This window comes from Notolabrus celidotus, chromosome 5 (genome assembly GCF_009762535.1).
Source record: "Notolabrus celidotus isolate fNotCel1 chromosome 5, fNotCel1.pri, whole genome shotgun sequence".
NCBI classification, from domain to species: Eukaryota; Metazoa; Chordata; class Actinopteri; order Labriformes; family Labridae; genus Notolabrus; species Notolabrus celidotus.
The window spans coordinates 19227201-19254394 of record NC_048276.1 but is presented as its reverse complement, the minus strand read 5'-3'; the positions used below and the strand labels follow the sequence as shown (position 1 = coordinate 19254394).

Sequence of the window (27194 nt, the reverse complement as noted above, 5' to 3'; positions counted from 1 at the left end):
GCATGACTAGTCTACTGGTGGGACGTCTAAGTTTGAAATATTGGCAAATTGCTGACATTTTTCTAACTCTGACCTTCTGTTGTTTTCTGGTGTCAAGTGATCATTATCCTGAAATCAGATCTTCCTTGCTAAACAGGAGTTGCCTTTGGAGGCCATAATAAATCTAAGACAACAAAGTATGGCTGCATAATAAATTGCAATTTCACTGTTGTTCCAAAAAATGAGCAATTTCTAAAGAAAGAAAAATGATATTTTGTGAACAAGCAATGCTTTCATACTCAGCGTGTTCACAGTTACCTGTTGGATGAAAGTCTTGGTTGAATGATCCTGCTTTCACACCATTTTAAATTCAGTCAAATTAAGCTAAAGCTATCATTTAGCTACACTCAGATTGATTGGTGCAAATTTAGTTGTGGAAAAATGCTTTTTGGATTTATTTTGGATTCAGAGGGAGACATGTTGCAAAAACAGACCCCATGGAAATCATGATGAGCAGATAGAGGGAGAAATCTGAGCTGTAGCTTACTACATTCTTGAATATTTGCTTCATTTTTGTCCTTCATATTCCCACTATAATTTTTTTTTCTTTTTTGGCCTTTTTGCCTTTATTTGATAGGACAGCTGAAGAGAGACAGGAAATGTGGGGAGTAGAGAGCGGGGGAGGACATGCAGGGAATGGTCGACCGACCAGGAATCAAACCGGCAACCCCTGCGACGAGGACTGTAGCCTCTGTATGTGGGGCGCTTAGACCGCTTGGCCACCAGTGCCCCTGTCACTGAATTTTTAAACATTGTAAAGGCACATTGCTAATTTTCCTCATATAGTGACGGCCGACAGCAAAGTGATCAGATCAGTTCAGACTGACAAACTCAGCAGTAGCAGATTTTTAGTAGGTGTTATGAACATTTCTGACACTAGTATCGATAAAGAACAAATGTAGTAACCCTTGTTTTAATGGTACGCATTAAATTGCCAGATTCTTGCCAATACGCAGCCTCTGTTCAGAAAGAAAATCAGCAGACTTGTATCTCAGTAATCCACTTGTGCTAACTGATCCAACCATTGTCCCGCCACAGAATCTTATGAGAGTGTTTACTGTGGCCGGTGTTAAAATAAATAAGCCACAGCAGCTTTATAAATCAACAGAAACAAATGAAACCGTTATATTAAAGCACACAGTTATTTGAGATGAAACTGCCTTGCTGATTTTTCTGTCCGGGGTCATAAATGTTTCAGGGCTCCCTGATAATAACAGCACTAACTTGATGATGTTTATACCAGTGTAGACAGCACTCACGCTTTTATTATATCACAAGTTACAGTTAAGAGTTTAAGGTGATTAAACCAACAGCATGTGAGCAAATAAGAAGACTAATGGTAAACAAGATTATGTTTTTAATGCAGAACAGTAAAACGTTGCATTGTTTGTGGAGCTCCTCCTGCAGATTTGGACCAGCCATAAGACTCATTAGGATATTTTTGCTTTTTGTGTGTGTGTGTGTGTGTGTGTGTGTGTTTGTGTGTGTGAGAGAGAGAGAGAGAGAGAGAATTGGAATATACAGCTCATACGGGAGAGAGGCCAGTTAGCATAATGGCACGGTGGATAAATCTCTCACAGCAGGTCTGTGTAACACTGGAAGCTGTTTTTGTGCGTTAAGCCCTTTTAGGATGATTTGTGAGAGTCAGCGCTCACACAGTTCTGCCTTGCCGAGCTGCTCTGACCCCCCTCCTCTTAAATCAGCCTGGCCGCGTTGCAAACAGGCCAAGGCTGGTTAATGCTGGGTCAATAATATGGGTCTGGGTGGGACAAGCACAGAGTCTTAACTTTTTTTCTCTGTTAAACACAGCGCACATGTCAATAAGAAGACAGTGGAAATACAAGAGGAGGTCATTATTCCTGCAGAGGAAAATCGCTGGTGTGTGTGTGTGTGTGTGTGTGTGTGTGTGTGTGTGTGTGTGTGTGTGTGTGTGTGTGTGTGTGTGGTGTGTGTGTGTGTGTGTGTGTGTGTGTGTGTGTGTGTGTGTGTGTGTGTGTGTGTGTGTGTGTGTGTGTGTGTGTGTGTGTGTGTGTGTGTAAGTTTTGCCAGTGTATTTCCCTATGCATGTGCAGTGTGTGTGAGCCAGAGTTCGGGGAACAGCTGCATTGATTTGGTTTTGTTTGCTGAGTACTCGGAGCAGAAATGTAAGCCGTGGGAACACCTGGAGAGATGGGGAAATGGGAGTAAGGGTGTTGGTGGTGTCAGCTCTGCTATTGGCTCTGTACCAAGCATACATACATGAATACACACACACTCACATGCTTGGCGCACACACCTCTGATGTGTGAGGGCAGCCTGGGATCCCAATCAGCAGCACTTAACAAAGCTTTCCTCTTTCTCCCTTTAATCGCAGGCTCAATTTGTCGCTGGGGTGTCCAATTTCTGATAAGCGCTTTGACTGAGAGAGGCGAGGTGGGTGTGGGGGAGGAACACAAAATGGATGCACCTGCTAACAAATGAAATCAAACCACTCCATCTTCATTTCCCCTTTTTCCGCCAGCTGGAACAATGCAGCCGCACTTTAGCTCTCAGAACATTGAGTTATTTCCCCCTAACCAGGCAGACGGCCTGGCTGACTTACAGTCAAACTGTTAGAACAAACTCTGGAGTCTGCTTTCAAAACCTCTGATCAGCAGCTCGGCCCGTCTCTGTTTCACACCTGAAAGGAATTTAATGTAGAAGAATAACTGCAGCATTTCCACTTGGCCACGGCGTCTTTCAGAAGAGTTATTATGTACAGGCCAGGGTGTGGACTGCTCATCAACTAATTTGTTAGCAGAATTGGACTGTTCTTCCCAATTTGGTAAACAGAGAGTGGCATGTAGCTCATGAATAATATTAGATCTTTGAGTCAAGTCGTCGTGAGAGACTGGTTTAACACAGGCTCATCTGTTTCAGAATTGCAGAAGACGGATCAAAATGCTAAAACATTCTCTCATTTCTAGGTCAGTGCAAAACTGTTCTTACAGTTTACCTGTAAGAATTCATTAGTTTTCCACATGTGCTGTGAATTCACACATGGGATATAGGATATAGGATTCAATGAAGGATTTTAGAGTTTAAATTAGCAGCAGCTCAGTTTGCAGCCTCCAAAGCATGCAAGATAATTTTAACTTGAAGCTGCTTTAATGAGCGATATCGGCCCCTTGTCACCGATATCCGATCTAGCTTTTTGAGTCCGATCTGGCCGATATCCGATACCAGGATCGGATCGGTGCATCCCTACTGAAGAAGCAGGTCAAAGAGACTATTTAAACACAACACTGTTCTCTTAATCTGTTTACCAGTCTGAATCTTAAGGCTGGTTTGTTTTTGGAGAGAAAGAGACCTCTTTAGATAACTTTACTTCCTTGTGGTTAACCTTGCTAAAGTGCAGCCTCCACTGCTGTTGCTTCTCCATGCCCTTTGTTTGCAATGACACAGCTTAAAAACATGAGGTGCATATACTGCACTGACAAAAAATGCAAGATGACTCAGGGGCAGCATATCTGTTTGTTTGGGTTCTTCTTGCTGCTCTTATCACATCTCACACACACACACACACACACACACACACACACACACACACACACACACACACACACACACACACACACACACAGATGATATAGGGAAGTCTAGTATCTGTATTATTTTATCCATGCCATCTCAGCCCCATTCCACCAATCCCAGTCTGGCATCTGACACGGCAGCATGTGACCAGGTACATTGTTGTCTGGCCTGATTCGGTGATATGACGCAAAAACACTGATGTGGAGTTGAAAGGAGTTGTGTTGCTCTCATAGGCATGACCATCATCTCAAGTTGTGTGATCTGGTGTTTACCAGAGGTCTGATGTTTCTCCAGGAGATAAAGAATCTTGTTATTGTGTTTATGCTTACCTGCATTCCTCTGCTTCTCAGTGTTTCTCCCCTGTTGTCATTTGGTATGTTCAACACACCAGGCTAGTGTAATGTGGCTGTAGGGAAAGCAGTTTTGGCTGAGACAATATGTTCCCATTCTAGATTGTCAAGTTCCCCCACTTAATAATAGTTTTGGTGTCACTCTGATGTTCTGTTGGGTCTCATATGGATGCATGTAGTCGTGTCCCATCTCACACAAGTTAAATGGACTCTGGTTGGGTTGAGGCAAGAAGCTACACGGTGGACCGATTATTTTGAAGCCCTGAGTTTGTCATATTGGCGGTCTCACTGGTCTTTTTTTTCAAGCCAGGAGTAATTATATTTAAAACAGAAGGTGGATATACCGCACAATGGTTTTTGTATTGCTACATTGATCCTCATCACGATTCCCAGGTTTCTGTGCATCTCTTTATTGTCTATTTTCTCTAAATGGGACCATAATTTAGAAAAAAAAAGCATCACACTTCTGTAAGAGAGACTCCACAATAGCAATTAACATCATAATCTCAAAGAGAATGTCAACTGAAGTCATAAATCTGACTTTTTTTATGCAAAAGCTGCTGAGTCATTAAAAAATGCAGGTTTTATTTAATACCTAGTAAGTTATATTTTGAAACCAAGAGGTTGCATTCACTTCTAATAAGATTGTGGTCCATGCCGAGGAGACTCAAAAGCTTCTGCTACGAAATTCCACGCAGACGAGCATGGTGCCCTGACTTTGATGATCCCTCCATTTTTGCAGAAATTAATGGCCTCCCGAGGGATGATTATAAACTCTTTGATCAGCCCTTAACTTTTATGTTGCTCTTATTATTGGGTCAAAATTTCAATTAGCCAAATACTTGGATGTGTGACCGGGTACCTGCAATGAAACATCACACTAGGATGCTGCATAAGATAACAGTAACATGTTGGTGTTGTTATTCTGAGGGTGTTAGCTTACTCAGGTTGGTATCTAGTGCAGCTATCGTGTTAGCATGGACATGACTTTGCTGTAAATATTTGAATATAAGTACTTTTTCAAACGTTGAACTACAATGCAGAGTGAATACAGTCTCTTGAATGATTTCAGAACAACCTGTGATTGATTTGACTGATTTCATGTGCTAACCATTGGTTAGTGTGAGACGTGTTAAGCTGTGAGCAAATCGAATCTGAAGCCTTTCTATGAGCTCTTTGCTTTTTTCTTACACCATGTGTCAGATCAGATCTTTTTTTTCTCCCTCAAGTGGTTTAAGACTGTCATGTCTGAGAGTAGGCTGGCTTATTTCTCATTGAGGCATGCCCAGCTTCTGGCTGCACTCTGGATGGATTTGCTGCAGATAAATAAATAACTAGGCTGGCACCCCTCACGTTGGATCCCCTCTGTTTTGGCAGGCCGTCCGTGCTGCATTTTCTATCAGGTGTAAACATGTCTGTCAAACGGCATGGCCAGGGAGCCTGGCGATTTTGGCATGCATGACGCCATGCATGGGGCACTGCCAGCCCTTTCTGTCTGCCCACCTGACCTTGGCCAGGCTTGACATGATTGAGCACACTTAGCTCTACCTTCCACTTTTGTAGAGCTCTTTAGGAAGCCAAGTGGGCTTAAGTGGCTGTTAGTGAATCTGACCCCAGGATGAAGAATGGACCTTGGCTGGCTGTCCCTGCAGTGCTGACGTGGTGGAAGGGTAATCCAATGCATAACTCTGGCAAAGATGTCCAGGCTCGGTCAGGACACTCAATGCCCCATATCTTCACATCCTCCCATCTCACCACCATTACTGTCATCTTCTGCTCTGTGAGCAGCCGTGGACGTCGTACAAAGGCAGGGCTGCAGTCTCTGACCCACTGGTGTAAAAACAAAACACTCAGATTAGAAGAGGCCTAATGCCTTGAAGTGCTTTCCCTGTCAAAAGGTCCTGGTACACAACAGTGTGACCAATATAGGCTTTTGAAACTTACATGATGAATACTGATTCAAGAGGGAAATTAGTCCAAGCAATAGTTATTGTTTGTTTTTCCAGAATAGAATTAAACCCAATGTTTATTTCAGTGAATCACAGTGCAGTTCATCCATCACACATCATGTTGCTGCCATCAAATTTAAAATGAGCATATATTTTTCATAATACAGATTTTTCCAGTTTCAACATATGTTGTTTGACATCTAGTCTTTGAACTCTTTTCAGTTAAACATAGGGTTCAAATGATTTGAAAATCAACAGATTCTTTTGGAGTTTTTGGATTTGGGGTTGTACATTGCCAACAATTTATAGTGCAAACGACGCTCTGCTAAGCATTGATGCTCTGCTATATCTGCTGCTGAAGTGATGAAAGAATTACATTGGACACGGCACATCACAACCCATGGTACAGTACATTATAGTGTCCCTATAGAAAAATTTGTCTTTGGACTTGAAAAAGCACAAGTCATGTTTATCGGAGAGAAGTAATGATAAGTAAAAACAACACAAAGCAAAACCTAAAAAAATCAAACAGCAAGAACAGTTTAAAAGGGAGCAGGAGAGAAGAAGTATCGAGGAGTGTACTATTCACAGCAGTAAACAGTCCCTCCAGGAAGTTGCGATTTCGCGATCGCAACTATCAATGCAAATTCAACCAATCAGTGCGATTTCTGCGCGGCCTTGCAATTTTTTTTTTTTTTTAATATTTTTGGCTTTTTTGCCTTATTTTATAGCACAGCTGAAGAGAGACAGGAAATGTGGGGAGCAGAGAGCGGGGGAAGACATGCAGGAAATGGACGACCGGCCGGGAATCGAACCGGCGACCCCTGCGACGAGGACTGCAGCCTCTGCACGCGGGGGGCCCAGACCGCCAGGCCACCAGCGCCCCCGGCCTTGCAATTTTATACAATCACCGCAACTTTCCCACAAATTTGACCAATCACCTTAACCTCAGGCCCTGTACGTCATCGGTTTCGTTATCAATTTCACGTCTTTGGAACATAAACGTAAGTCCTGACTTGATCGGCACTTTTCAACAGCAAAACACGCACAGAGAACAGGTGGAAAGTGGGAACAGCAGGCAAGACAAAGGCAGATGACAAGGTTGTTATTTATAGATATTCAAATACTCTTTTAGTATTAATAAGCTCAATTATACGTTTTGATTTTTAAAAAAGCTCCCGTCTACAGTTTGATTTGTTCCAGTTTGGTGAAACATCAGACACATTTGGTAAGTTTTGATCAACTCTTAGTCATCAAAGATGCAGATGCATTTTAGAGTGCCGTGAACTGACTGTCTGTCCAGTGTGCCTGTCACTGCAGGTAGGCTACATTCAAGGCCCCTCGTAAATGTGCAATAAAGGCCTTTCATGGCATTTTTCTGTGAATCAAGAGAATCAAAATAAGGTCACAGTGGTCACATCAAGAATGTTTTCTAAAAACAACTGTAATTTAGCATATTTAATTTCTCCTAAGATGTTACTGGGGAAAAAAGCTTTTTTAAAAATCGCAACTTTCGCTGCAATTTTTTCAAAAAGCTGTCACAAAATCAGGCTTTTTGGGCCGCAACGATCACAAAGCAATCCAGCGAAATCCTGCAGGGACTGAATAAATAGTATAATACTTCTCCATATTTTGCATCCTGGCTCAAACCACAGTTGATGTTTTCACTTGTATTTTATACTGTTTAAAATAAAACACAACCATGATGAGTTGTCATGGAGTCAGAGCCTGTTTTGTTGGCAAGCCATGCAATACCAATATTTTCATACCACCCCTCGTGCTTTTTTCTGCTTTATATGTTGTTAAAAAGAAGTTTTCACTTCCATATCATAACACATATGCTGACACCGGTATATCTGTGTTTGGCTCATGGCGGCCAATCACATCACTCAGTACGTATCGGTGGTGGGGCTGTGGTTCATGGCTCCTCTAAGAGCCTGTGTTCTCACTGTGAAACTGACTTTCCGTAGCTGATGCTTATGCAAAGACTGAGCCGATCCAGCTGTGGACTATGCATTATTCTGGGGGCATGCTGTCTCTCTCCGCTCCATATCCACCATCTCACCTCAGGGAACTGTCACTTTTTCATCAGTAAGTTACTGAGCGTTCATACGGCTCCCAGTTGTTTCACAGACCTCTCCCTCCCTCTAAAGAAAAGAAGTTTCAAGTAGCTGTCTTCCCCTCTCCCCACGACCGCAGCACTTTCTGTGTGTGACAGTTTTATCCCTGACATCCTGTGTCTCACAACTTGGAAACCACTATTTACAGACTCCCAAATTTGTGTGCAAGTTGGGTTTAGGTTGGTTGTCTTGACTTGTTTTTTTTTTCTCTACTCGTTATCATGGCCGTCTCCCAATCTCTCACCCTTTTCTCTTTTGGTGTGAGATAACAGTCCGGTTTGATGAGGGGGTCTCTGCTGACTGAAAAAGCAAACAGTCTGTCCTGAACGCCTCGGGATGTGCTGGAGTCATCAGGATCCATTGTGTGAGACTGTCACAGCCTCACATGCCGTTGGCCCTGCTAGCATTAGAAATCTTTTTCTACCTTTTGTTGTTTGTAAAGTCTGATGGGCTAATGAAGGCCACACTGATGTGTCATTTCTTCCTAACATGCTCAAGAGCCAAGGCTTTTCTCCCCCCTTTTCTTTTCACAGAACACTCCAGCTTTGCATTCAAGGGTAAAAAGCCGCTCTCTTCTTCCTGCTCCTCTTTCTTTCTTTACCTTCTATTCAGAGACGCAGCTTGCAAAGAAAAGTAATTTCCCTCTCTTTGTCCCTGAGAGAATCAACACAGTGAAGTTGCATTGAATTTCTTGCTGCAACATTTTTTCTTGGCTCTATTTCAGACCCATAACCTGGGGGTAAACATGCAATTAAAATAACAGCAGCCTGCCTTTTCCCCCACTCCTCCTCTCCTTCAGCCGTTAGCACAAGCAATGTACAACATGGTGACTTGGTTCTCCTAATTGCTTTTGCTTTTAATTGGTAGAGAAAAGCTCGTAATACTCAACCAAGCAGCCAAACATACTTCCTCACCGTGTTTTATTTCTTTATTGTTTTTCTCCAGTAATACTATTGTATGTGTCTCCTGCTAATGAGTTTATTTTTGGTGCCTAATCCCTGCTTTTCCTTTTGCACACTGCTGATGGATATTTTAATGTATGATTTCCCGTGCAATTAGCCTGGTGCACTTTCTAAATTTCTCCTGAACACAGATCATATAGTGACTGATGAGATATGGATGAAGAGATATGGCATAAATACAGTCAGCTGGTCTAATTTCCTAAATGGCTCCCGTCTATCCCGTTTCTTCTTTTCTTTGCACTTTTTTTTTTACTTTCACATGGATTTCTTTTTCTCCCATCCCACCAAGGACTAGAAAGAAAATATAGGTCAGCTTTTATGGGAGCAATTTGACACATGACACTTGCCATGCGCATCACTCTCCCAAGTCCTGCTTTTGTCTGCTGGCCTTTATTTGTCTATAATGAAAGCTGCACAGTTATTTGCACACTTTTATTACGCTTCTATAAGTAGCTGGTGGAGACTTGCCGACTCAACCCCCCCCCCCCGTTACTCTGAGAACCCTGTGGTGTCTGTCTGCATGGGGCTGATAGTGTGAGACGCCTGGCTAAACTCCACCAAGCCAATCCCCGCTCCACGGGCCTGCCCAGCTGGCTCGTTCGGCCTCCACAGACGCAATATTGTTTCCACTCAGGACAGGGGGGGCAGTGTCTCTGTATCACAAAGGGTGCTTGGTGGTCCACACCTATTTGCTTGGATGGGTGGTATGGCTTCAAAATAAATCATCATTACAGAGATATGAACACACGCAATAGAGAGATGTTCCAATACCAGTAACTGAATCAGTATCAGACTCTAAAATTAAGTCTTGGTATTAGTGAGTAGTCAGTCAATGCACCTGTTAAATACTATAAGTGATTAGCTTCCCATACAGTCAGTGTGTTTCAGATAATTGTAATGTTATGATCATGAAAAATAGCAGTTGATAGTGTACTGCCAGTCCATGTTTCCACCATTGTTCTTTTATCACTCAGGGATTGAAGGATCTTGGATAAAGTCTTGTTTTTTTGGTAAGTGATGGCAGGAGAAATGGCATTTTTACAATAAACACATCAAATTCACAATGAATAAGAAGAAAGCATCTACACATGTAGAGGCTTCATGCATTCACACTAAGTGGACTGATCAGAGGGAGCTATTCATACATGAACCATGCATTCCTAATGTTTGGCAATAAATGATTGGTGTTAATTTGATGGCAATGCAAAGGTTCGATTGCACCAAGGACAAATGAAAATTGACATAGTTGATGTAGTTAATCACACGTCCTGCTCCTCTCATCACTATTTCTAAATCTCAGATGTGCTATCTTGCTTGCCTTGTGGGTGGATGACTGGAGAGTCAAGCCGTTAACCAAAACCGGTTAAACCTCCTGCATGATGGTCAAAGGGCAATCAGGACTCAGCAGAATCCAGCAGTCGAGACAGTCACGTGCCAATTACCACCTGAGGTGCGGCACCTCCAACTTAAGCGGGTCGCTTTCTGACTCGACTCTTATCAGGTGTAGTCATCCTCGCTCCTGATACAAATAGTCCATGCGTGTAAGAAGAAGCCTCAGTGGGGGCGGGCTGCCTTTGTAAAAGAAACGCCTGTTGTTTGGCGTGTGATGTACATTTGAAGTCTTGGTGGCAGCAGCGCTGATAGGCGAGTCAGTAGACGTCAGGCTTTCTGTCTGTTGGGTTTCATCTCCTCCTGCTCGGCTCTGCAAAGCAGAGTGTCAGCTGGGGCATTACCATAGGCTGACCTTTGCCGCAGCACTCCCCATTGCACAGCTTTCTGACATTCAGGGGCGCTGTGGGGGAGGCCGGGAGGGGGTGGGCTGATGGTCTGTTGGCTGTTTTTTTGCCTGTAGTGTGTTGATGTGTGTGTGTGTGTGTGTGTGTGTGTGTGTGTGTGTGTGCGTGCGTGCGTGCGTGCGCGCGTGCTCTTATAACAACTGAACTGACAGATTAACGCTGGTGTTTTTTCCACATCCTTTCACTCTCTTTCACTGTTTTGCTTTTGAAATGCCTAGAAAAGACTGAGTTATATTTGATATTTGGTTTTCATCCTCCCCAAACCTGCCTGTTGTCAAAGAGATTGCTGTTATCTTTGTGTTAAATCTTGGCACCCAGATAAATGAGAGGGAGCTGGAAATGTTGCCTTCTGACATCAAGGAGCTGCCATGTACCTAAAATCCTTCCAAGGGCCGAGGGAAAAGAATAACATATCAGGCCAATTAAAGTTAATGCATGGGTGACACGCTGAATCGAGGGCAGGGATTGCTGCCATATGGCGGTCCAGGCTGTAAATCAGAAAAAGGGAGGTGGGGTGGGGGTTGAGAGGAGTGGGAGGCTGGGTATCAGAAAGGGTGACGCAGCATCTACAGCACAACCACCCTCTAAAATCCTCAGATCTGTCTCAAGACTGCAGTTCTGCCACCCACCTGTCTCCATCCTCCTTTATCTACCCTTTCTCCCTTCCTCCACCCCCTGCCCCTGCAGCACCCCAAGGTGCAACACTCACAGGTATCTGTGTAGGACTGGCAGCTTCATTAAGGCTTGTTTTTTCTCCTCTAGCTGGGAGGATTTAAATGAGCTGTCATCCTGACCTTTTTGAGCTCCTGCTTTTTAAAGCAAGTTCAGCCCCCCCGCCACCACCTTAAACCTACCACCCGTCTTTCTCTCTTTCCACCTTTCTCTGCTGCTTTGTCACTCTTTCCTCCACTTGTCTCTTCTCCCTGCAGGGGGGAAGACACTTTTAAAGCCTTCACCCTGCGGCAGACAGGCACGCCAAGGTTGTTTTGTGGGTAATTGCCTCTCTCATAGTCGCTGTTTGTCTGCTCACACTTGCCGCCCTCTTCTGATTCCACGCAGCAAATAAAAGAGGGGGGGGCACGGACTCTGTAGACTTAATTTGCTCCCTGACTGTTCTTCAGTGCTGATTAAGCAAGCATCTGTGGTGTTTTGACTACAGCAGTAAGCCAAGCAGAGCATGGCTAACGCTCTCTCCCTCTCTATTACATCAGGTTATTGCACAAAGTGGCAGGCATTTATTGGAGCTGTAGCGCTGTTTATTCATCTCCTCTCACCACATCCTGAGCTGGCTCCATTGTTTAACGTCCCTAAAATAAAGGCCTCCTTTGAGATGTAGAGCACTGCAGTATCGATCGGAGACTCCCTAACTTGTCAGCGCAGGGCCTCTCAAGTGTGTTCTTTTTGGAGTGTACAGGAGTCATTAATTTCCTCTGCCATGGTCGGTGGAGGTGGAGAGGCAAAGCCCAGGTAGCGGGTTCCAACCAGCCGACTAACCTGCAAGGCGAGGAGGGACCGAGTTGATTTAAAGCAGCCAGCCCCTCAGGCCCAGTCTGCCCGTTTTACTTCAGCTGTTTGATGTTTATTGAAGTTTGTTATTGGCATCAATGTCACCTTACCTGATGCTCCAGGTGTGAATCGGTTTCTAATTGAAAGGTAACTATGTCTCCCTCAGCCCTGTGCCTCTGGGGATCAGCCGCAGAGTTCTATTAGTCTGGAACCCAGCCTCTGTATCACAACGCACCATGTGCTGCCTGGCAGTTATGTCTGACTGCTGACCTTCTCTCTCTCTCTCTCTCCTCCTCTCTCTCCTCTCGCTCTCTCACTCTCTCTCCTCATCTTCTCTCTCTCTCTCTCTCTCTCTCCTCTCTCTCTCTCTCCTCTCCCCTCTCTCTCCTCTCTCCTCTCCTCTCGCCTCTCTCTCTCATCTCACGCTCCTCTCTCGCTCCTCTCTCTCTCCTCTCTCTCTCCTCTCTCGCTCCTCTCTCGCTCCTCTCTCGCTCCTCTCTCTCTCCTCTCTCTCCCTCTCCCTCTCTCTCTCTCGCTTCCTCTCTCTCCTTCCTCTCCTCTCTTCCCCTCCCCCTCTTCATCGTCCTCGTACTCTCGTCTCTCTGCATCTTCCTCCTTCGCCCCTCCTCTCATCCTCCTCCCCCCTCTCTCTCTCGTCCTCTTCTCGTACTCTCTCTCTCTCTGCAGTGTGAGGAGAAGTGTGTGTCCCATGTTGCATTAGTGTCTGTGTGAAATGCTGGCCTGTCTGCCAGGGCCAGGTGACCTCCCCCTCCAGCTTCTCCCCCACACGCAGATGAACACTGGACTTCAGAAATGTAAGTACAGATCTCAGGACACACACACACACACACACGCACACACACTTTTAACCACCACCATCATCCCACTCAGCAAACCAAGCTGTTACAATCCTGCTGCCCGCCCCTCGTCAGATTCCCATGCCAACCCTGGCCTGGTTCTCTCCTGCAGCTTTGTGTTAAAACCCGACACACGCAGAGACAGAGAATATTTTTGTGCTCCAGGACCACAGATCTGTCTTCAAGGGAAATTAGGATGAACTGCACCATTAATTTGCTGATGAACAGTGAACTTGCCCCCTTTCTTCCTCCCTTAAGATCTGTCTACCCACGAGCGTGGTGCTGTCTGCGTACTGACACACTAAATCTCCACATTCACGTGTTAGGTTTGACCGTATCAGTTACTTTCACCTCGAGGAGGAGTCAGTCACTGTCAGACTGGCAGACAGATTTCAGCTGAGCACTTTTTTTTTTTTCACCCTGGTCATCTTGTAATGTGAGTGAATTAAAGATGCAATCTGCTGCCCTGCTTTAATGGCAGACTAGTCAGAGCTGGCCCAATTAATTCACTGTGTTTGAATTTCACAAATGCTGACAAACTTGGACTCGGCGCAGTGTGAGGGTCAGCAACACAAATGGAGTGTCAGAGTCAGCAGTCCGCAGCGAGAGCTGAGACTAACTGGATACGACCAGAGAGACTGGAGGAGAATAATGAAAGACAAATGTATTTATTTGATTATTATTGCCATAGGAACAAAAACAGCATGTTTGACACCACAGAATTCACTGCTACAAAACCTTTAGATGAACCTTAAACCACATGGCAGGAAAAAGAAGACAAGCATGTGCACTTACTCAGTGCAACAAAAAGTTAACTTATAATGTTGTAGCGCAGCGGTCCTATCAGGTGATACTTTTTTATCCCAGCTCAAGACTTTTATGTAGACTTTGTATGTTATGTGTGTTGTGGACCCCTGGAAGAGTAGCTGCTGTGTTAGCTAACAGGGATCTGAATAAAGGAAGGACTAGGAAATGTTCTTAAAGGCACATTTGCAGTTTCAAGAAGATTCTGACAATCACCAAAGTGTTCTAATTTTGGGTTTATTCTTAGCTACGAACAAAATGTAAGGACGCTCAGGAGCACGTTTATGAAGATTTTAGTACTGATAGATTAGAATTAATTCATTGGATACTATGTTCTCCTTAATTTAGCACGGTTATATGATTAAAATACATTTTAAAAAACATGATGTAAGTGTTGTAAATCATGCAATGTTTGGTCTATACTACAAATGTTTACTTTTGGATATAAATGAAGTACTCACAGGTAAGACTACTAAAGTATCAGAGTTAGTTTAAAATCAGCTTCAGTGGTCAGGTGTGTGAGCACATAGAAGGAATGTTCATATGATTAGCTTTGCTTTCTATGTTGGCCTAAAAGCCTTTTAATATTGAATAATTATGTAAATGACAATAACATAGACCACTTTTTTTTAAATGATGTTGAAAAGGAAACACTTATTCACAACAGTAATAACTGACCTTTACACACAGCTGTTAATCAACAGATCTGCCACGCTCACTTGTTTCACAGTGAAGAAGGGTGTATTAACTCTTACTCTGAGATGTGATCTGTGTCTCTCTGTGACTCAGACAATCTTTCCACTTACATTTGAGATCGAACTGTGTTATTTCACTTCATCTGATGCGACTGATATCTTAATGACAAAAATCAACCTGAACATAGCAGCTTATTGATTTTATGCCCATGAGTGGAGCTACCAAATATGATACAATAAATCAGCCCATTTCTGTTTTACTTCCAGGAGCACTACCTCAGTTTCAGAACCACTGAAGTATTTCTTGGGTTTAGACTTTAATGTCGCTCTACTTCTCTGTTTAACCCTGTGTGATTTCTGTTTGTGCACATGGCACTACAGTCTTCATGCCCTTATATGGACATTGAAGTGATGTTTTTCTACGCTAATAGGACAAACTGGATTGAGCTTCAAACTTACGAGCACTTGTCATTCATCAATTTCAGGACACAGGAGCGAACAATTCTGCGTTTTAGAAACAGGCTCATGAATCTGCCTCTGACCTCTCTCAGGATTTTTCTGCTGAACAAATTTAAGAGCGGTCTGAGGAAGATGACTGGTGAATGAGGCCCATTGTGATTATTAAACTTTATGTGTCATGAGTAAATGTGTTGGCTTGTCTTCTTATTCTTGCTGCTGTTTTTAATGGCCCTGCACCTACGTGATGTGCATGTAACCATGCTCCTTCAACCTTTAACATTAAGATCAATAAAAAACTGAAGGCATTAAACACACACAATATATACATGATGAAACCGAATGCACCAGATCTTTCCTGCCTGCATGAATAAATCCTCTCTGAAAAGTGCTTTTTTGAGTGTAAAGTGATCCTAATCAAGGTCAGGTTTGAGTTATGCAGGTGTGGTATTCAGCACGTTGATCTCTAGACAAGAATGGATGAATACAATTCTCAACAATAATAAGTGCTGTCTCTCTGAAGTGCCATGTTCTTCACCTGAAATGAATTTAAAGCATTATTTGGTGTTTTAAAAATTGTAAATGATCACTTATCACTTTATGGGTACATCCACATTTTAAAAATGATGTGTGATTCATGCACAAAGTCAAACTTTTGAGCACATGCAGGGCTACCAGGTTTCTTTGAATCCCTCCTACAATGAGCTTCTTTTTCTACACTAGAGATCTAAGAGTTTGCAGGCATTGATCACAGTTGATCAGCTTTATTTATTCTATCAAAAGAGTCTTCATCTCCTTTTCCTTCTGCCTGGTTCTGTCAGAGTGAAAACTCAGCCCCAACTTGACCCATTTCTGCAGCAGTTTTTTTTTTCTTGTTGTAAAATGCTCCAGCTCATCAAGACTGTAATTTCAGAATCACAGTAATCAGCCAAGCCCCAGGAGATCAGCGAGCGTGAGGGAGTCTGCTAAGTGCCAGCGTCTGTTGCCTCACTCAGGCAGGCTTGTGACATGGTGCAGCCATCAGCTCCTCCGTCTCTCTCTGCTCTTCCTTTATGTGACAAACTGAGACACATAAGAGCAGGAGGCTCAACTGGAGTTCAATTTGTTTTTCTGCCCAACACTGTAATCCATTTTGGTGATGGAGCGTGCATCTCACATCTCGGCCGGTCTTAGTGGTGTAATTTCAATCTATTTTTTTCCCTCCTTGTCATTCTCTGATAATGCTTTTTCCTTTTCATCTGCTCTTCAAAGTATCATTAACAGACACGCCGTTACATCAAAAGCTGTGGAGCTGTTTTTCATTTAGACTGAATCATTTTTATCAAAGTGCCACGGGATAGAAGAGAACTAAAAAAGTCTGTTCAGTCTCAGGTGGTTTTGCTGCCTACTGTCTAGCCCCAGCAGATCTTCTTCTGCATGGCTGGGGTAGAGCTTGACTTATCTATTGGTTGTCTTATATGGGCCCCTCATGATATATCAGTAAAGGTATAAACTGTATGTATACAGACATGTCTGGTTATCTGAAACACTTTTTACAGAGGATGTAAAGACTAAAGAGGTCTCTTGACATTTGTTTGTGAAGCATAATTTGCTCCAACTTCAGAGTTTACAATACTCTCAGCACTGTCTGCAGCACATGTTGCAGAACATCACATCAAAAGCCTCCTCTAAAGATGGTTGAAAAAATATAAGATGGGAACTTTTCATAATAATGTGATTTTTTAAGAACCCTTTAAGAGTGACTTTGTAGCCATGAAAAATTGGCGCTTAGTTCACATGCCAGTGAAGCTGTAGTCTGTATTTCATACAGCCAGAACCCCCACCCTCAAGAAAGCAGAGCGTGCCCCAACATCATCATTTACAACACTCTCTGCACTGTCTGCAGGATGTCGCTGAACATTACAGATAAAATTTGCCTTTGTATAGGTTGACAAGGTCAAATAATGTAAATGTTTTTTTTAATAAAGCAGACCTCTGATGACCTTAAAATAATCATATTAGTTCAAATTTGGTACAGAATACATCTAAGAGAAGTATGTTTTTATTCCAGCCCAGAACTTCATTAAATGATACCACATCTGTCAGGTTGCTTAAATGGGTATTGATATCAGTCCTCCTGTATCGGTCGGGCTCAGTTGGGCTCAGTCTGTGGTGTGTGTGATGCTAAACAGCCAGAACTCAAAACCTTTCCGTCACACTGTGCTGTCTCTGCAGAGCCTCGTCGTTTACCCACACGGAAGATCATTTGACAGCTTAACTCCATGAGAGACGTGCCTGACTGCTTTAAGGTGAAACTCATAGACTAGTTGTCACTTGAAATCTTTATTCAATACACTGACAAGTTCCCACAGAAAGGAAAAGGCTCAGATGGAGAGTTTACATAATTAGCTCCAATTTGTGTTCCCATTTTCCTACCCTTGAGCACCATCCCTGCAGCTGCTCAGTGCGTTCTAATGCTGCATCTTGCGTTACAGAATATTGTCTCTGACACTTTCCCCTCCCTCCGTTTTCACGGAGAGCTCCAGATCACCAGGCTGGCCCCCGCTCTGCCTCCTCGCCTGCGGGTGAAATCTGTGCATAGGAGAGTAATTTAAAGTTACGAGCTTGCAGGTTGCTGTCAGAGGCGAGGCCGGAGCAGCTGCTCTATTTATCATCAGGGAGTGACTGTTAACAGATGATGGCTGTGAAATGTAAAGGCTGTCGGAGGAGTAGATCAGGTACGCAAAGAGACAGTGGGTCACAAAGAAAACAGCTCATACTCCAGACAGGATGACTCAAGTACCACAGAGTGGCCCTTGGTTCTCAGTTCTTTCAGACAGAACAAACAGTGAGTACTGCCGGGCCGCTTGGCTGATTTTCACATCCAAGTCCCTACTGAGATCAAAAGAAACCCTCTTTTCTTCCTCTCCTGATAATATTTTCACTTTTCAGAGATCTATCAGCATGAGAGGCTGTGCTTGAGAACCTGTAAAAATGTAAGGAGGTGGCATCATGTGGGAAACCAAATTCACATGTCTAATTTGACGCCAAAGCTTCAGACTTAATTTCCTGCTCTTGTGTGAAAATTGCAATTTGCAGCAGCATGAGCCCCTGCCCCCTGCTGCTTAAACCGTGTTCAATAAAAACAGTAGTTTGAATAAAAGAAACCCTAATTAGTGCCTGCTGACTGTGCACTTGTGTTGCAGCTAGCTAGCTAGCAGCGGGGTAATTAACGCATGGCCAGACTGGCCTCTCTCCCCTGCTCCCTCTCTGGGAACGTGCTTAGCTGGAGATCTGAGAGATGATATGCTCGCAGCCGCCTACAAACTTCACTCATATCCTCATTAACCCTCCCTTGATGCTTTAAGCTCCACAACTAATCCAAGTTTCAGGTTAAGGTTGAAATGCTAATAAGCTTCACTTGCTTACTAGAACACATAATCAACAGCTGCCAGAGCCTTTAAACAGATGTAAACAGCGAGAGGTTGATGTTTTCCTCTGTCGGAGGAAACCGCTCTAAACAGTAATTTACCGATTTCATTACAGGTCTCACAGCAGTTTGTTGAACTCTTCATTCTGTTTTTTTTAGCCTAAAATGCCTGCCTAAGCTTTGTTAACAATGTATAATCCTTTTTCCAATTTAATGGATTGGTCAGTTTCCAGACGTTGACATTGCTTTCTTTGCTACTTGCCTGAGTCTAACAACTTCAGTATAAAACTCATTACACAAGTGCCAGTGGCGAGGAAATAACAGTGTACGCAGTTTAATGCTCACTGCAGCTTTTCTCACCATATTTCTCAATCTAAAGCAAAGAGACGGCTCTATTTACCACTATTTTGAAGCTGCACATTCTTCAACTTCCCTTTATTACAGTGGCATGTATACACAAACTCATATCAGTTTATCATTCATAGCTTTATGTTTAATGTGAACACCTTATTAGCAACTTTTTGAGATCAGTCTTGTGAATATCTGGAAACAGCACTCACTCATTACAGCATTGAGATGAGCCAGAAACCAATACTTCAGTATTAACTCCCTTACTCCTTTGAAGCTCTTAGATCACTCAGTGTTGTTTGTATTGGTAGCCTCACTGCACTTCTCCGTGTTCACTCGGTACGAACCCTTCGCTCACCCCCACACAGCTTCTCTGCACCTCTTCAAACACAGCAGACCCTGATAGCTGATGTTACATTTAAAGCCGCTGTGGTCTTTAACATTCCTTCATGCTGTCCACAATCCTGGTTTCATCCTAAAGCTCTTATAGCCATGAAATGGTGAAAGATGTTTTATTCATTGCAACAGCTGATGGAGCTCTCTTCCCACCTACTTCCCACCCTCTTTTTACAGATACAGTGACACGAGGTTTTGACAACAGTTGCAGACCGAGAAGACTGCCAGAATCTCAGAGGCTCTAAATAACTTTGAATATTGATAGCAAACAAGTTCAAGCCATGAAGTTTAGTTTTACTACTGAAATTTGTTTATAGGATCAAATACATATGGGACTTTTTGTTACAGATTTAGGAGAGAAACATTTTGCATTTTATCATAAGGTGGAAAGTATAGTACCACTTTGAGCTGAAAAGATTGCATGCTTATTATGAGGATTATTCACCAATATTGAAACAATATTAAACATGTGAAGGTGTCTTGGAGGCTGCTTTCTTGAACTTTATTAAAGACAATGCAACATTGTTATTCATTGACATTGAGCACTCTCTGCTCAACTTTGTTTCTCTGCTGCATGAGCTGCAGACAGAGAATAGAGTATTGGGAAAACTATGAAGTCTGTGCAAGTAAGTGTTGACAAATAACATGTCGACACCAATTTTGCTTCACCCTGAGCATCTGCATCATATGACAAACAAATGTGATGCCAGCAGCGTTGTTGTCAAGTCACCAAACCTCGAGTCTGGAGTTCTCAGTGTTCTAATCAAAGTCCAAATACAAGTCACTAAAGAAGAACCTAAGTGGAGTTGGATCACTGAAGGCCAGTGGCGTGTCCAGATGGGTGGCCAAGGGTGACACTGGCACCCCCCCAGCAGCCACCCCAAAATCCTAAACTATGATTGGCTGTTTGCCTTGTCAGAGGTGGGGTTTCTGTTAAAATCTATGATTTGGGATGAGTTAAAAGGCTGACAGTAGATTTCTTTATTAGTGCCCTCAAATGTGACTTTGAAAAATATCTTTTGTCAGTCCTTAAAGAATTAAGCTTAGAAGATTTATCTCACTTTGTCATGTTTTTTTTTTAAGTCAAAAGGAACATAGCAACTGTTTAATACTTTAATGGAAGTAGGTTGTGGAGACAGAAAGGGTAAATATTATTTATTTATAAATGCACTGGCCACCCCTGCCTATGTGAGAGCCTCAGTTGGTCCACCCCGGTCAAAAAGTTCTGGACACGCCCCTGGTGAAGGTGTCTAATAAACTCAAAAATACCTGCAACCCATCTAACTTTAACCAGAATTTTAACTTACCATCTCAGACCCAGAGGTTTAGTAACTTTACTTCCTAACATTACCGTAACATACTTAACATTTCAAGTGACTTTAGCAATCACTTTCTTTTCAGGGACTGATATCTGTCAAAGTTTAAGCTTGTTGCTGTTTTCTTCTCAATGGTTCTGTTACCAACCGAACATGTTGCACTGCTCTCATTTCTTGCAAAGTCTTTGACAGCAACACTCATGATTCATGGAGTCCCTTTCGGCATCTTTCTGAACAAGACGGCATGAAGACGTCAGTTGAAAATGGGCCAGGTGCTCTAAACTAGATAAATTATTTAAAGCCTTATGTAAAAATACTAACTATAAACTATAAAACAGTGTTTATCAATATATAAATAGAGTCGTCTTCACCATCTGCCAGGTCCTAATGCAGTCAATACTCTTGACTGAGTCAAGGATTCCAGGACTTGAGTCTGAACCCTGGATTTGAGGACCACAACACTGGCTGTTACTTATATTAGCCATCAGATTCATCAGTCAGGCCTGGATTATATCTTATTAAATAGAAAGAATGAAAGCCTGTAAATAAGTTATTGAACCTCTGAAAAGCTGTTTTATGTTATGTTGAGGTGAAAACTTTGTGACAAATAGACGGTAGCATTAGGCAATGTTTCAGCAGTACACTAATGATCAAATCCTGTTCATTTGATCTAAAAAGAAATACTTACACAGCTCCGGAATAACTAACACAACATACACGATCTGTGGGGTGATCAGAGAGAATAGCATTTAATTTAATCCAGAAAATGACATCATAAAAACAAAGAGTCAAATTTAGGCTCTGGGTATTTATGACAATCTGTGGTCTGCCTCCATGCAGCTATTCAAAAGGTCATAAATAATTACCTGTGTGACAGGTGCAGTCCATCTTTAGCATTTCTGTCAGGCTTTGTGTAAGTCTTTATTTATCTGTTTGCTTACCCTGGCATCTATTCAGCAACAGACATCAGGCTCCAGTGATGGCGGGTGTCGAGCTCCGGCTCCTTGGCCCGGACCCCTGCATTAATGAGGCTGCCATCAGCAGGCTGAACACTCAGTCACAGCGGCCCCCTGTGTGCCGCCCATACCGGCCCTGCACATCGCTGCCCATTGTTTCCTGCTCACAAATAAAGCGTGAATTAATTAGCCAGTTGGCACAGCTCTTGGTGCTGCCGTGTCAGCGCTCGCAGTTCAGCTCCGTGCCTCATCCCTCAGGCCCAGTCTGTCTGCTGTGAGACTGAGCATAATGGCCACGTCCGCATGAAACCACAGACCCCTGCCAACAATACAGACATTTCAAATTACTGCTCACTTAACCACAGAGAGGAGCAGCCTGTGTGCTGTAACAACAACATCTATTTTACCTGGACTAAATGGAAATATTAAACGGGGGAGAAAATCATATCAAACGGCGATCAGTTTTGTGATCTTTCCCAAAGATCAGCTCCCGTTAGGTCCATCAGTTCGAGGGTTTTGGTGAAAGTAGGTCAAACTTGTGGGGCTGTGGTGATGGGGACAGTGAGACAGACAAAAAGGAGAGAAAAGAGCCTGTCATCCTCTAAAATGATTATCACTGACTTTTATTGTGTTAGTGCAGAAAGTGGAAGTGAGCAAACTATGTTAAAATGAAACATGCAATCACATCTCCCCTCAGGCAAATAATGTACAAGACACTGACATATTAGCCAACACCTGCATGATCCTGCCACACATTTTAAACAGGCTCATAAATGAAACAGCCCCTCGCACTCACACATGCACAAACACATAATCATGTTCACGTTGTCAGTTCAACATTGTTAAATTTAGCCACAGTGCTAAGCAGGTGTAACAAATGTCTGCGAGCTGAGGCCTGGGAGGTGTTCCCGCAGATCAGAGACGCTGCTGCTGTGTCTGATTACTTGTCTGCTGTCATGGAGCTCTGCTCTCTGCGTCTATCTCTTTCTTTCCTTCCCCCTAAAGGAGCCACAGGGGACCGTCCCTGCCTTGCTCGTTCTTTGTTCAGTTTGTGATTTAGTAGCGAGTAGCACAGCCCCCCCTTCAGATGCTTACTTTTTGTTTGCTCAGTTGATACGTCAATTAGGGCCGCTAAGAGCTCCTGACCTCAGTCACAGACAGAACCACAAAATTGGATTTAAGACTAGGAATGTGTCGACCGCAATAATTCAGCTGAGAATGAGATTAGAAATCTTTCTCGCCGTCCTCATGAGATTTGGGCTGTGAGGGTTTTAGGGGAAAATCAGCGAGGTATGGAATATGAGTCACTGTCCGAATCAGGATCCTTTCAACTGCTCAGATTTCAACTGATGTGCTTTTTTGTGCCCTGAACACCCCTACCAGGTCTGATGTTTCATTTTAACGTTGCCCTTCATCTCTTTGTCCCCCTAATTCTGTCTGTCTTGTCTTTTCTCTCTGTCTAACCTCTGACCTGTTCTGTCCTCCACCCCAGGGGACACCACACAAAGGATGAGATCCGCTCCGTTTCCGACCCCTGCAGAATTGGATGCATATGCTAAGAAGGTTGCCAACAACCCCCTCACCATCAAGATCTTCCCCAACAGCGTAAAGGTCCCCCAGAGAAACCACGTGCGGCGTACCGTCAACGGGCTGGATACGTCAGGCCAGCGCTACAGCCCTTATCCTTCCTCTCAGGCCAGTGCCAAGACAGGCCTCCTCGCCATCATCAGGGTACCCTCAGTCAAAGGCATCCTCAAAGATTTCGACGGCAGCCGGGCTCGCCTGCACCCTGAAGTCATCATGAACCCTCACAACGGATCCTACCAAGTGGCTTCAACTAGCACTTTAAACCACCACCCACCTCTGCAGAACCTCCCCCGGCTCCAGCAGAACGTATCCCTTCAACCACAGGAACCGCCTCAGACTCTGCAGATGCCCCTCCCTCAGCAGCAGGGTCACACCCAGAGCCTCAGACACCCTCCCCCTATGGCCCAGCATCCTCAGGGTCCACCCAGACACCAGACTCTGTGTCAGCATCCAGCCCTTGTCCCCCAACAGGGGCCCCCTACCATCATGCTTCAGCAGCAGCACCTTCAGCAGCAGCAGCCGCCTCCTGGCCTGCAAGGGGGCAGGAAGCTGCCAGATGGTGACGCACCACCTAATGTTACTGTCTCTACCTCAACCATTCCACTCTCTATGGCTGCAGGGCTGCACCAGGGCCGTCAGGCCGACCTGAGCACCATTGTGCATCAGATCAATCAATTCTGTCAAGCCCGGGCCCAAGGTGCAGGAGCCACCTCCATGTGCGAGGGCCAGATTGCTAACCCCAGTCCCATCAGCCGCAACCTGCTTATCAGCGCCTGCTCCAGGGTCTCCATGCACAACAACCATGCCACCGCTGGCTACCCCCCACATAACTGCATACTTGGCCCTCAAGAGAAAGCCACGGCCCCAGTGGGAGCTCTCCCTCCACACACTGTGGCTGCCATGAACCACTTGCCTTCAAACCATGCTGATCACAAGCAGCAGCACCACCTGCAGCATCAGCACCAACAACCCAATCAGCAGCAACAACAGCTACAACATAACTCACAGCAGCAGAAGATGCACTCTTGGAATCAGCATCAGTTGGCTCACATACCCCACATTCAGAACGGTGGAAATCACCTTTGCAAGCAGCCCTCCAGGGACCCTGCCTTCAGTTTTAAGGGCATGGGCTACCCGGCAGAGGTGTGTGTGGGTCAGCCTTACACACTTAACCCTCCTGTCGACAGGCCAACCCCCTCTCCCCCCGTCATCAACAACGGCATGCCTGGCCCCATGGTCCACTACACCAATGGTCACTACTTCCAGCCCCACATTTGGAACAGCAGCATCCTCCCCACACCCAACAGTGACAGCTCTGGCTCTCAGGACATAGCCATGCCATTCCACGGTGCGGGCCCCGGGGGCTGCACCACACTGGACTGTGGGCCCCTTGGGGCTCCCCATTATAGGCTAGGAACAAGCTCCTGCACCACCTCCTCCTCGGCCCAGACTAATCTGATGCAAACAGCAGATTACTTGGGTGGGGACTTCCAGACGCCCTACTTCCGCGATCAGAATCTCGGTTTGATGGGCAAGATGCACAGGCCTCCTCTGAGCAGGGTAGGACCAGAGGTTGGGGATGGCAGGAGCTCTCTCATCCAGCACCCAGGGTACAGATAAGCTATGGCCTTGTCTACACGACAGTTATCAAAACCCTTTTGTTTAGTCTTAAGACAGGAAACACATGAATACAACTCCATTGATAACTTAAAAAAATGACTGCTAATGTTAAAGAGGGTAAATTAATATATTTAATGAAGACATACAGTAGTTTTTTGGTTCTTTTTTTAAGAATCTTGCAAGTGATCAATTGCTACTTTAATTTTTGTTATTGAGTGCTTTTACCTGGCACTTAAGGGAACTCATGTGGGTGTGTATACACTGTGTTTGTGTCATTCCCATCTTCTTCCTCTATCGTGTGCCTGGGTCTCAACTGATCCTGTGTCAGTTTTTCTTCAGAACTATCCGTCAAGTTTTCTTGCATGTCAGAGAAAAGACATCCCTCCCTGTGGAACACCACATCTGCTGATGGTTGGTTTTCTAAAAGGTTGACTCTGACTAGTTCATAGTTTTCTTTTGGTGTTAACACTCATATCTTACTGTAACTTAATGATTACAAACAATCATTTGGAGACAGTAGACAGTGTAATCTTGTTTCAGTGCATACTGTTAGACCCTGGAGGCTTCAGAATACAGTTGGAAAAGCTTGCGATGTGCACATGTACACATAGGTTTTGTTATTTTAAATGTAATTATTTATTTGTATTATAGGACTACTCATGGTTCATTTTTCTGTCAGTTAAGGATGCATGTAATCAGGTTGTTTGTACATATTTAAGACCCAGCAGTGAGCAAACATGTTAAAAGAGGTGAAGCTCTGTCTGGCTGAAAATGCTGCAATTAATTCAGGTCCTCTAAAAATGTTCTTCATGGTTTGGCAACATACATGTGAAATGTTTTGTGCAGAAAAGTCATGAAAGATTAACTATCATACCTTGAAAATGGCCAAAGTCAGGTTAACAAGGACACACTGTTATGAAGATGTGCCATTTTATGTTTCCATTTCACATTGCTTTTTTGTTACCATGACAAATGTATTACTTGAATGTTGAAAAGACTCTGGAGCAAAAGAGATAATAGTGTTATTACAGGCGTGGAGAGATGAACTACAGGTCTAAGCAGAGTTTTGATTCTGAGTGGGGGAACTTTAGTGAATCAAGTTATGTGTAGTTGCTACTGAAGTCTGCTTGAAAAGACCAAATTGATCACTTGCAAGATCACCTGGAGGAAAACAAAACTGACTCTTAAGTTCAAAGTGAAACAGCAAATGCATTGTTTATTTTATTGTACACTGGCTTACCTACTAGACTACTGTAACTTTAAAGTTTAATGATTGTGTGTGAGTGTTGCCTGCTGATGTGGGTAGATATAAGGGTGAGTGTGTGTGTGTGTGCGAGAGAAAGTGTGTGTGTATAAAACACAATGATGCCCATGTTTTGTTCACCTAATTCCCTAACAGCCCTCAAAAAGCCTTAAGTGTTTGGTCCTTGGACTTCCCTTGAAAATGAGCATGGTTTTAATAAAAACCCCAAATAATAAGGAGAAAGAATACGCTAAGGAAACACAGAAACAGCATTTTTTTTTTTTCTTGTTTTTTTTTCTGGTCTTTTATTTTAATGAAGTTTTGTTGATTAGACAGAGCAATTCCTTGGAGATTCTTTATTATGGAAAGCAAGAAAAGGAGTAATATTTTGTAATTATATATTTTAGCAACGTGTAGTTACTGAGCTGTAACATTTTTTTTCCAGGTTTCAAAGCTTCAGTTTGCAGTTGTGACTATTTATAATACTTGATTTGCTTGTTATTTAAATTTTCTTTGTTTCTTGTACTATTGCTGTGAAATGGAAGAAGGTCCATAAGCCTTTCTTTTGTGTCATTCTGTACGACAGAGAAAGAGGCAAGAGCGTGAGAGTTGTGCTACTCTTTTTGTAATATTGTAATAATAAAATAAAGTTCTAATTTATGCTTTGAAATGGCTCTGGACTGCTGTTTGGATTACCTAAAACATTTGTTTAAACTTACGCCTGACAACAGTTTTCACCACCCCTCTTATCCTGCATGAGCTCAGTCTAGAAGAAACACAGTGATGTAACTGTTGGTTCACACATTTGATCTTACATGTGTAGCTTTGAAAATAAAAGATACTGGTCCTTTAAAAAGGCATCATCTAGAACAGGGGTTCCCAAAGTTTGGGTCGGGACCCCTTGGAGGGTCGCAAGACACAAATGGGGGGTTGTGGGATGGAATCCAGAATGTTTTTTTTTTAATTATCTCAAAATTGTTTATTTTATCTATTATCATAAAACATATCTACAAAAATAGTAGCTAAACTTGAAATAAAACCTTGAAAATAGAAAATGTAATGAGTTTTCTGCCTTTCTTTGTTGCCAGATGACTCCTAAGTTTAGGGTTAGTTTTCAGTTTATTATCAAAGCATCAGTAGCAGTAGGTTCATTCATAACGGCAATGGAAACACAGCCACATGCTCATATAGGTAGGGTCATTTTCTGCAGATCAGCTAAATGAAATCACTTTG

At 43.4% G+C, this 27194-nt stretch overlaps 1 protein-coding gene across 4 annotated transcripts in view; it reads left to right on the top strand.

Moving 5' to 3' along the window:
* Positions 1-26631, top strand: part of fam222ba (family with sequence similarity 222 member Ba) — a 46094-nt gene extending 19463 nt beyond the window's left edge. For all 4 annotated transcript variants that reach the window (XM_034684025.1, XM_034684029.1, XM_034684027.1 and 1 more), the window contains 2 exons: positions 12962-13089; positions 23004-26631. In XM_034684025.1, coding sequence (XP_034539916.1) covers positions 13008-13089; positions 23004-24718 — 1797 coding nt within the window. In that variant the 5' untranslated portion in view covers positions 12962-13007 and the 3' untranslated portion in view covers positions 24719-26631. The remainder of the gene's footprint in view (positions 1-12961; positions 13090-23003) is intronic.
* Positions 26632-27194: the final 563 nt, after the last annotated feature.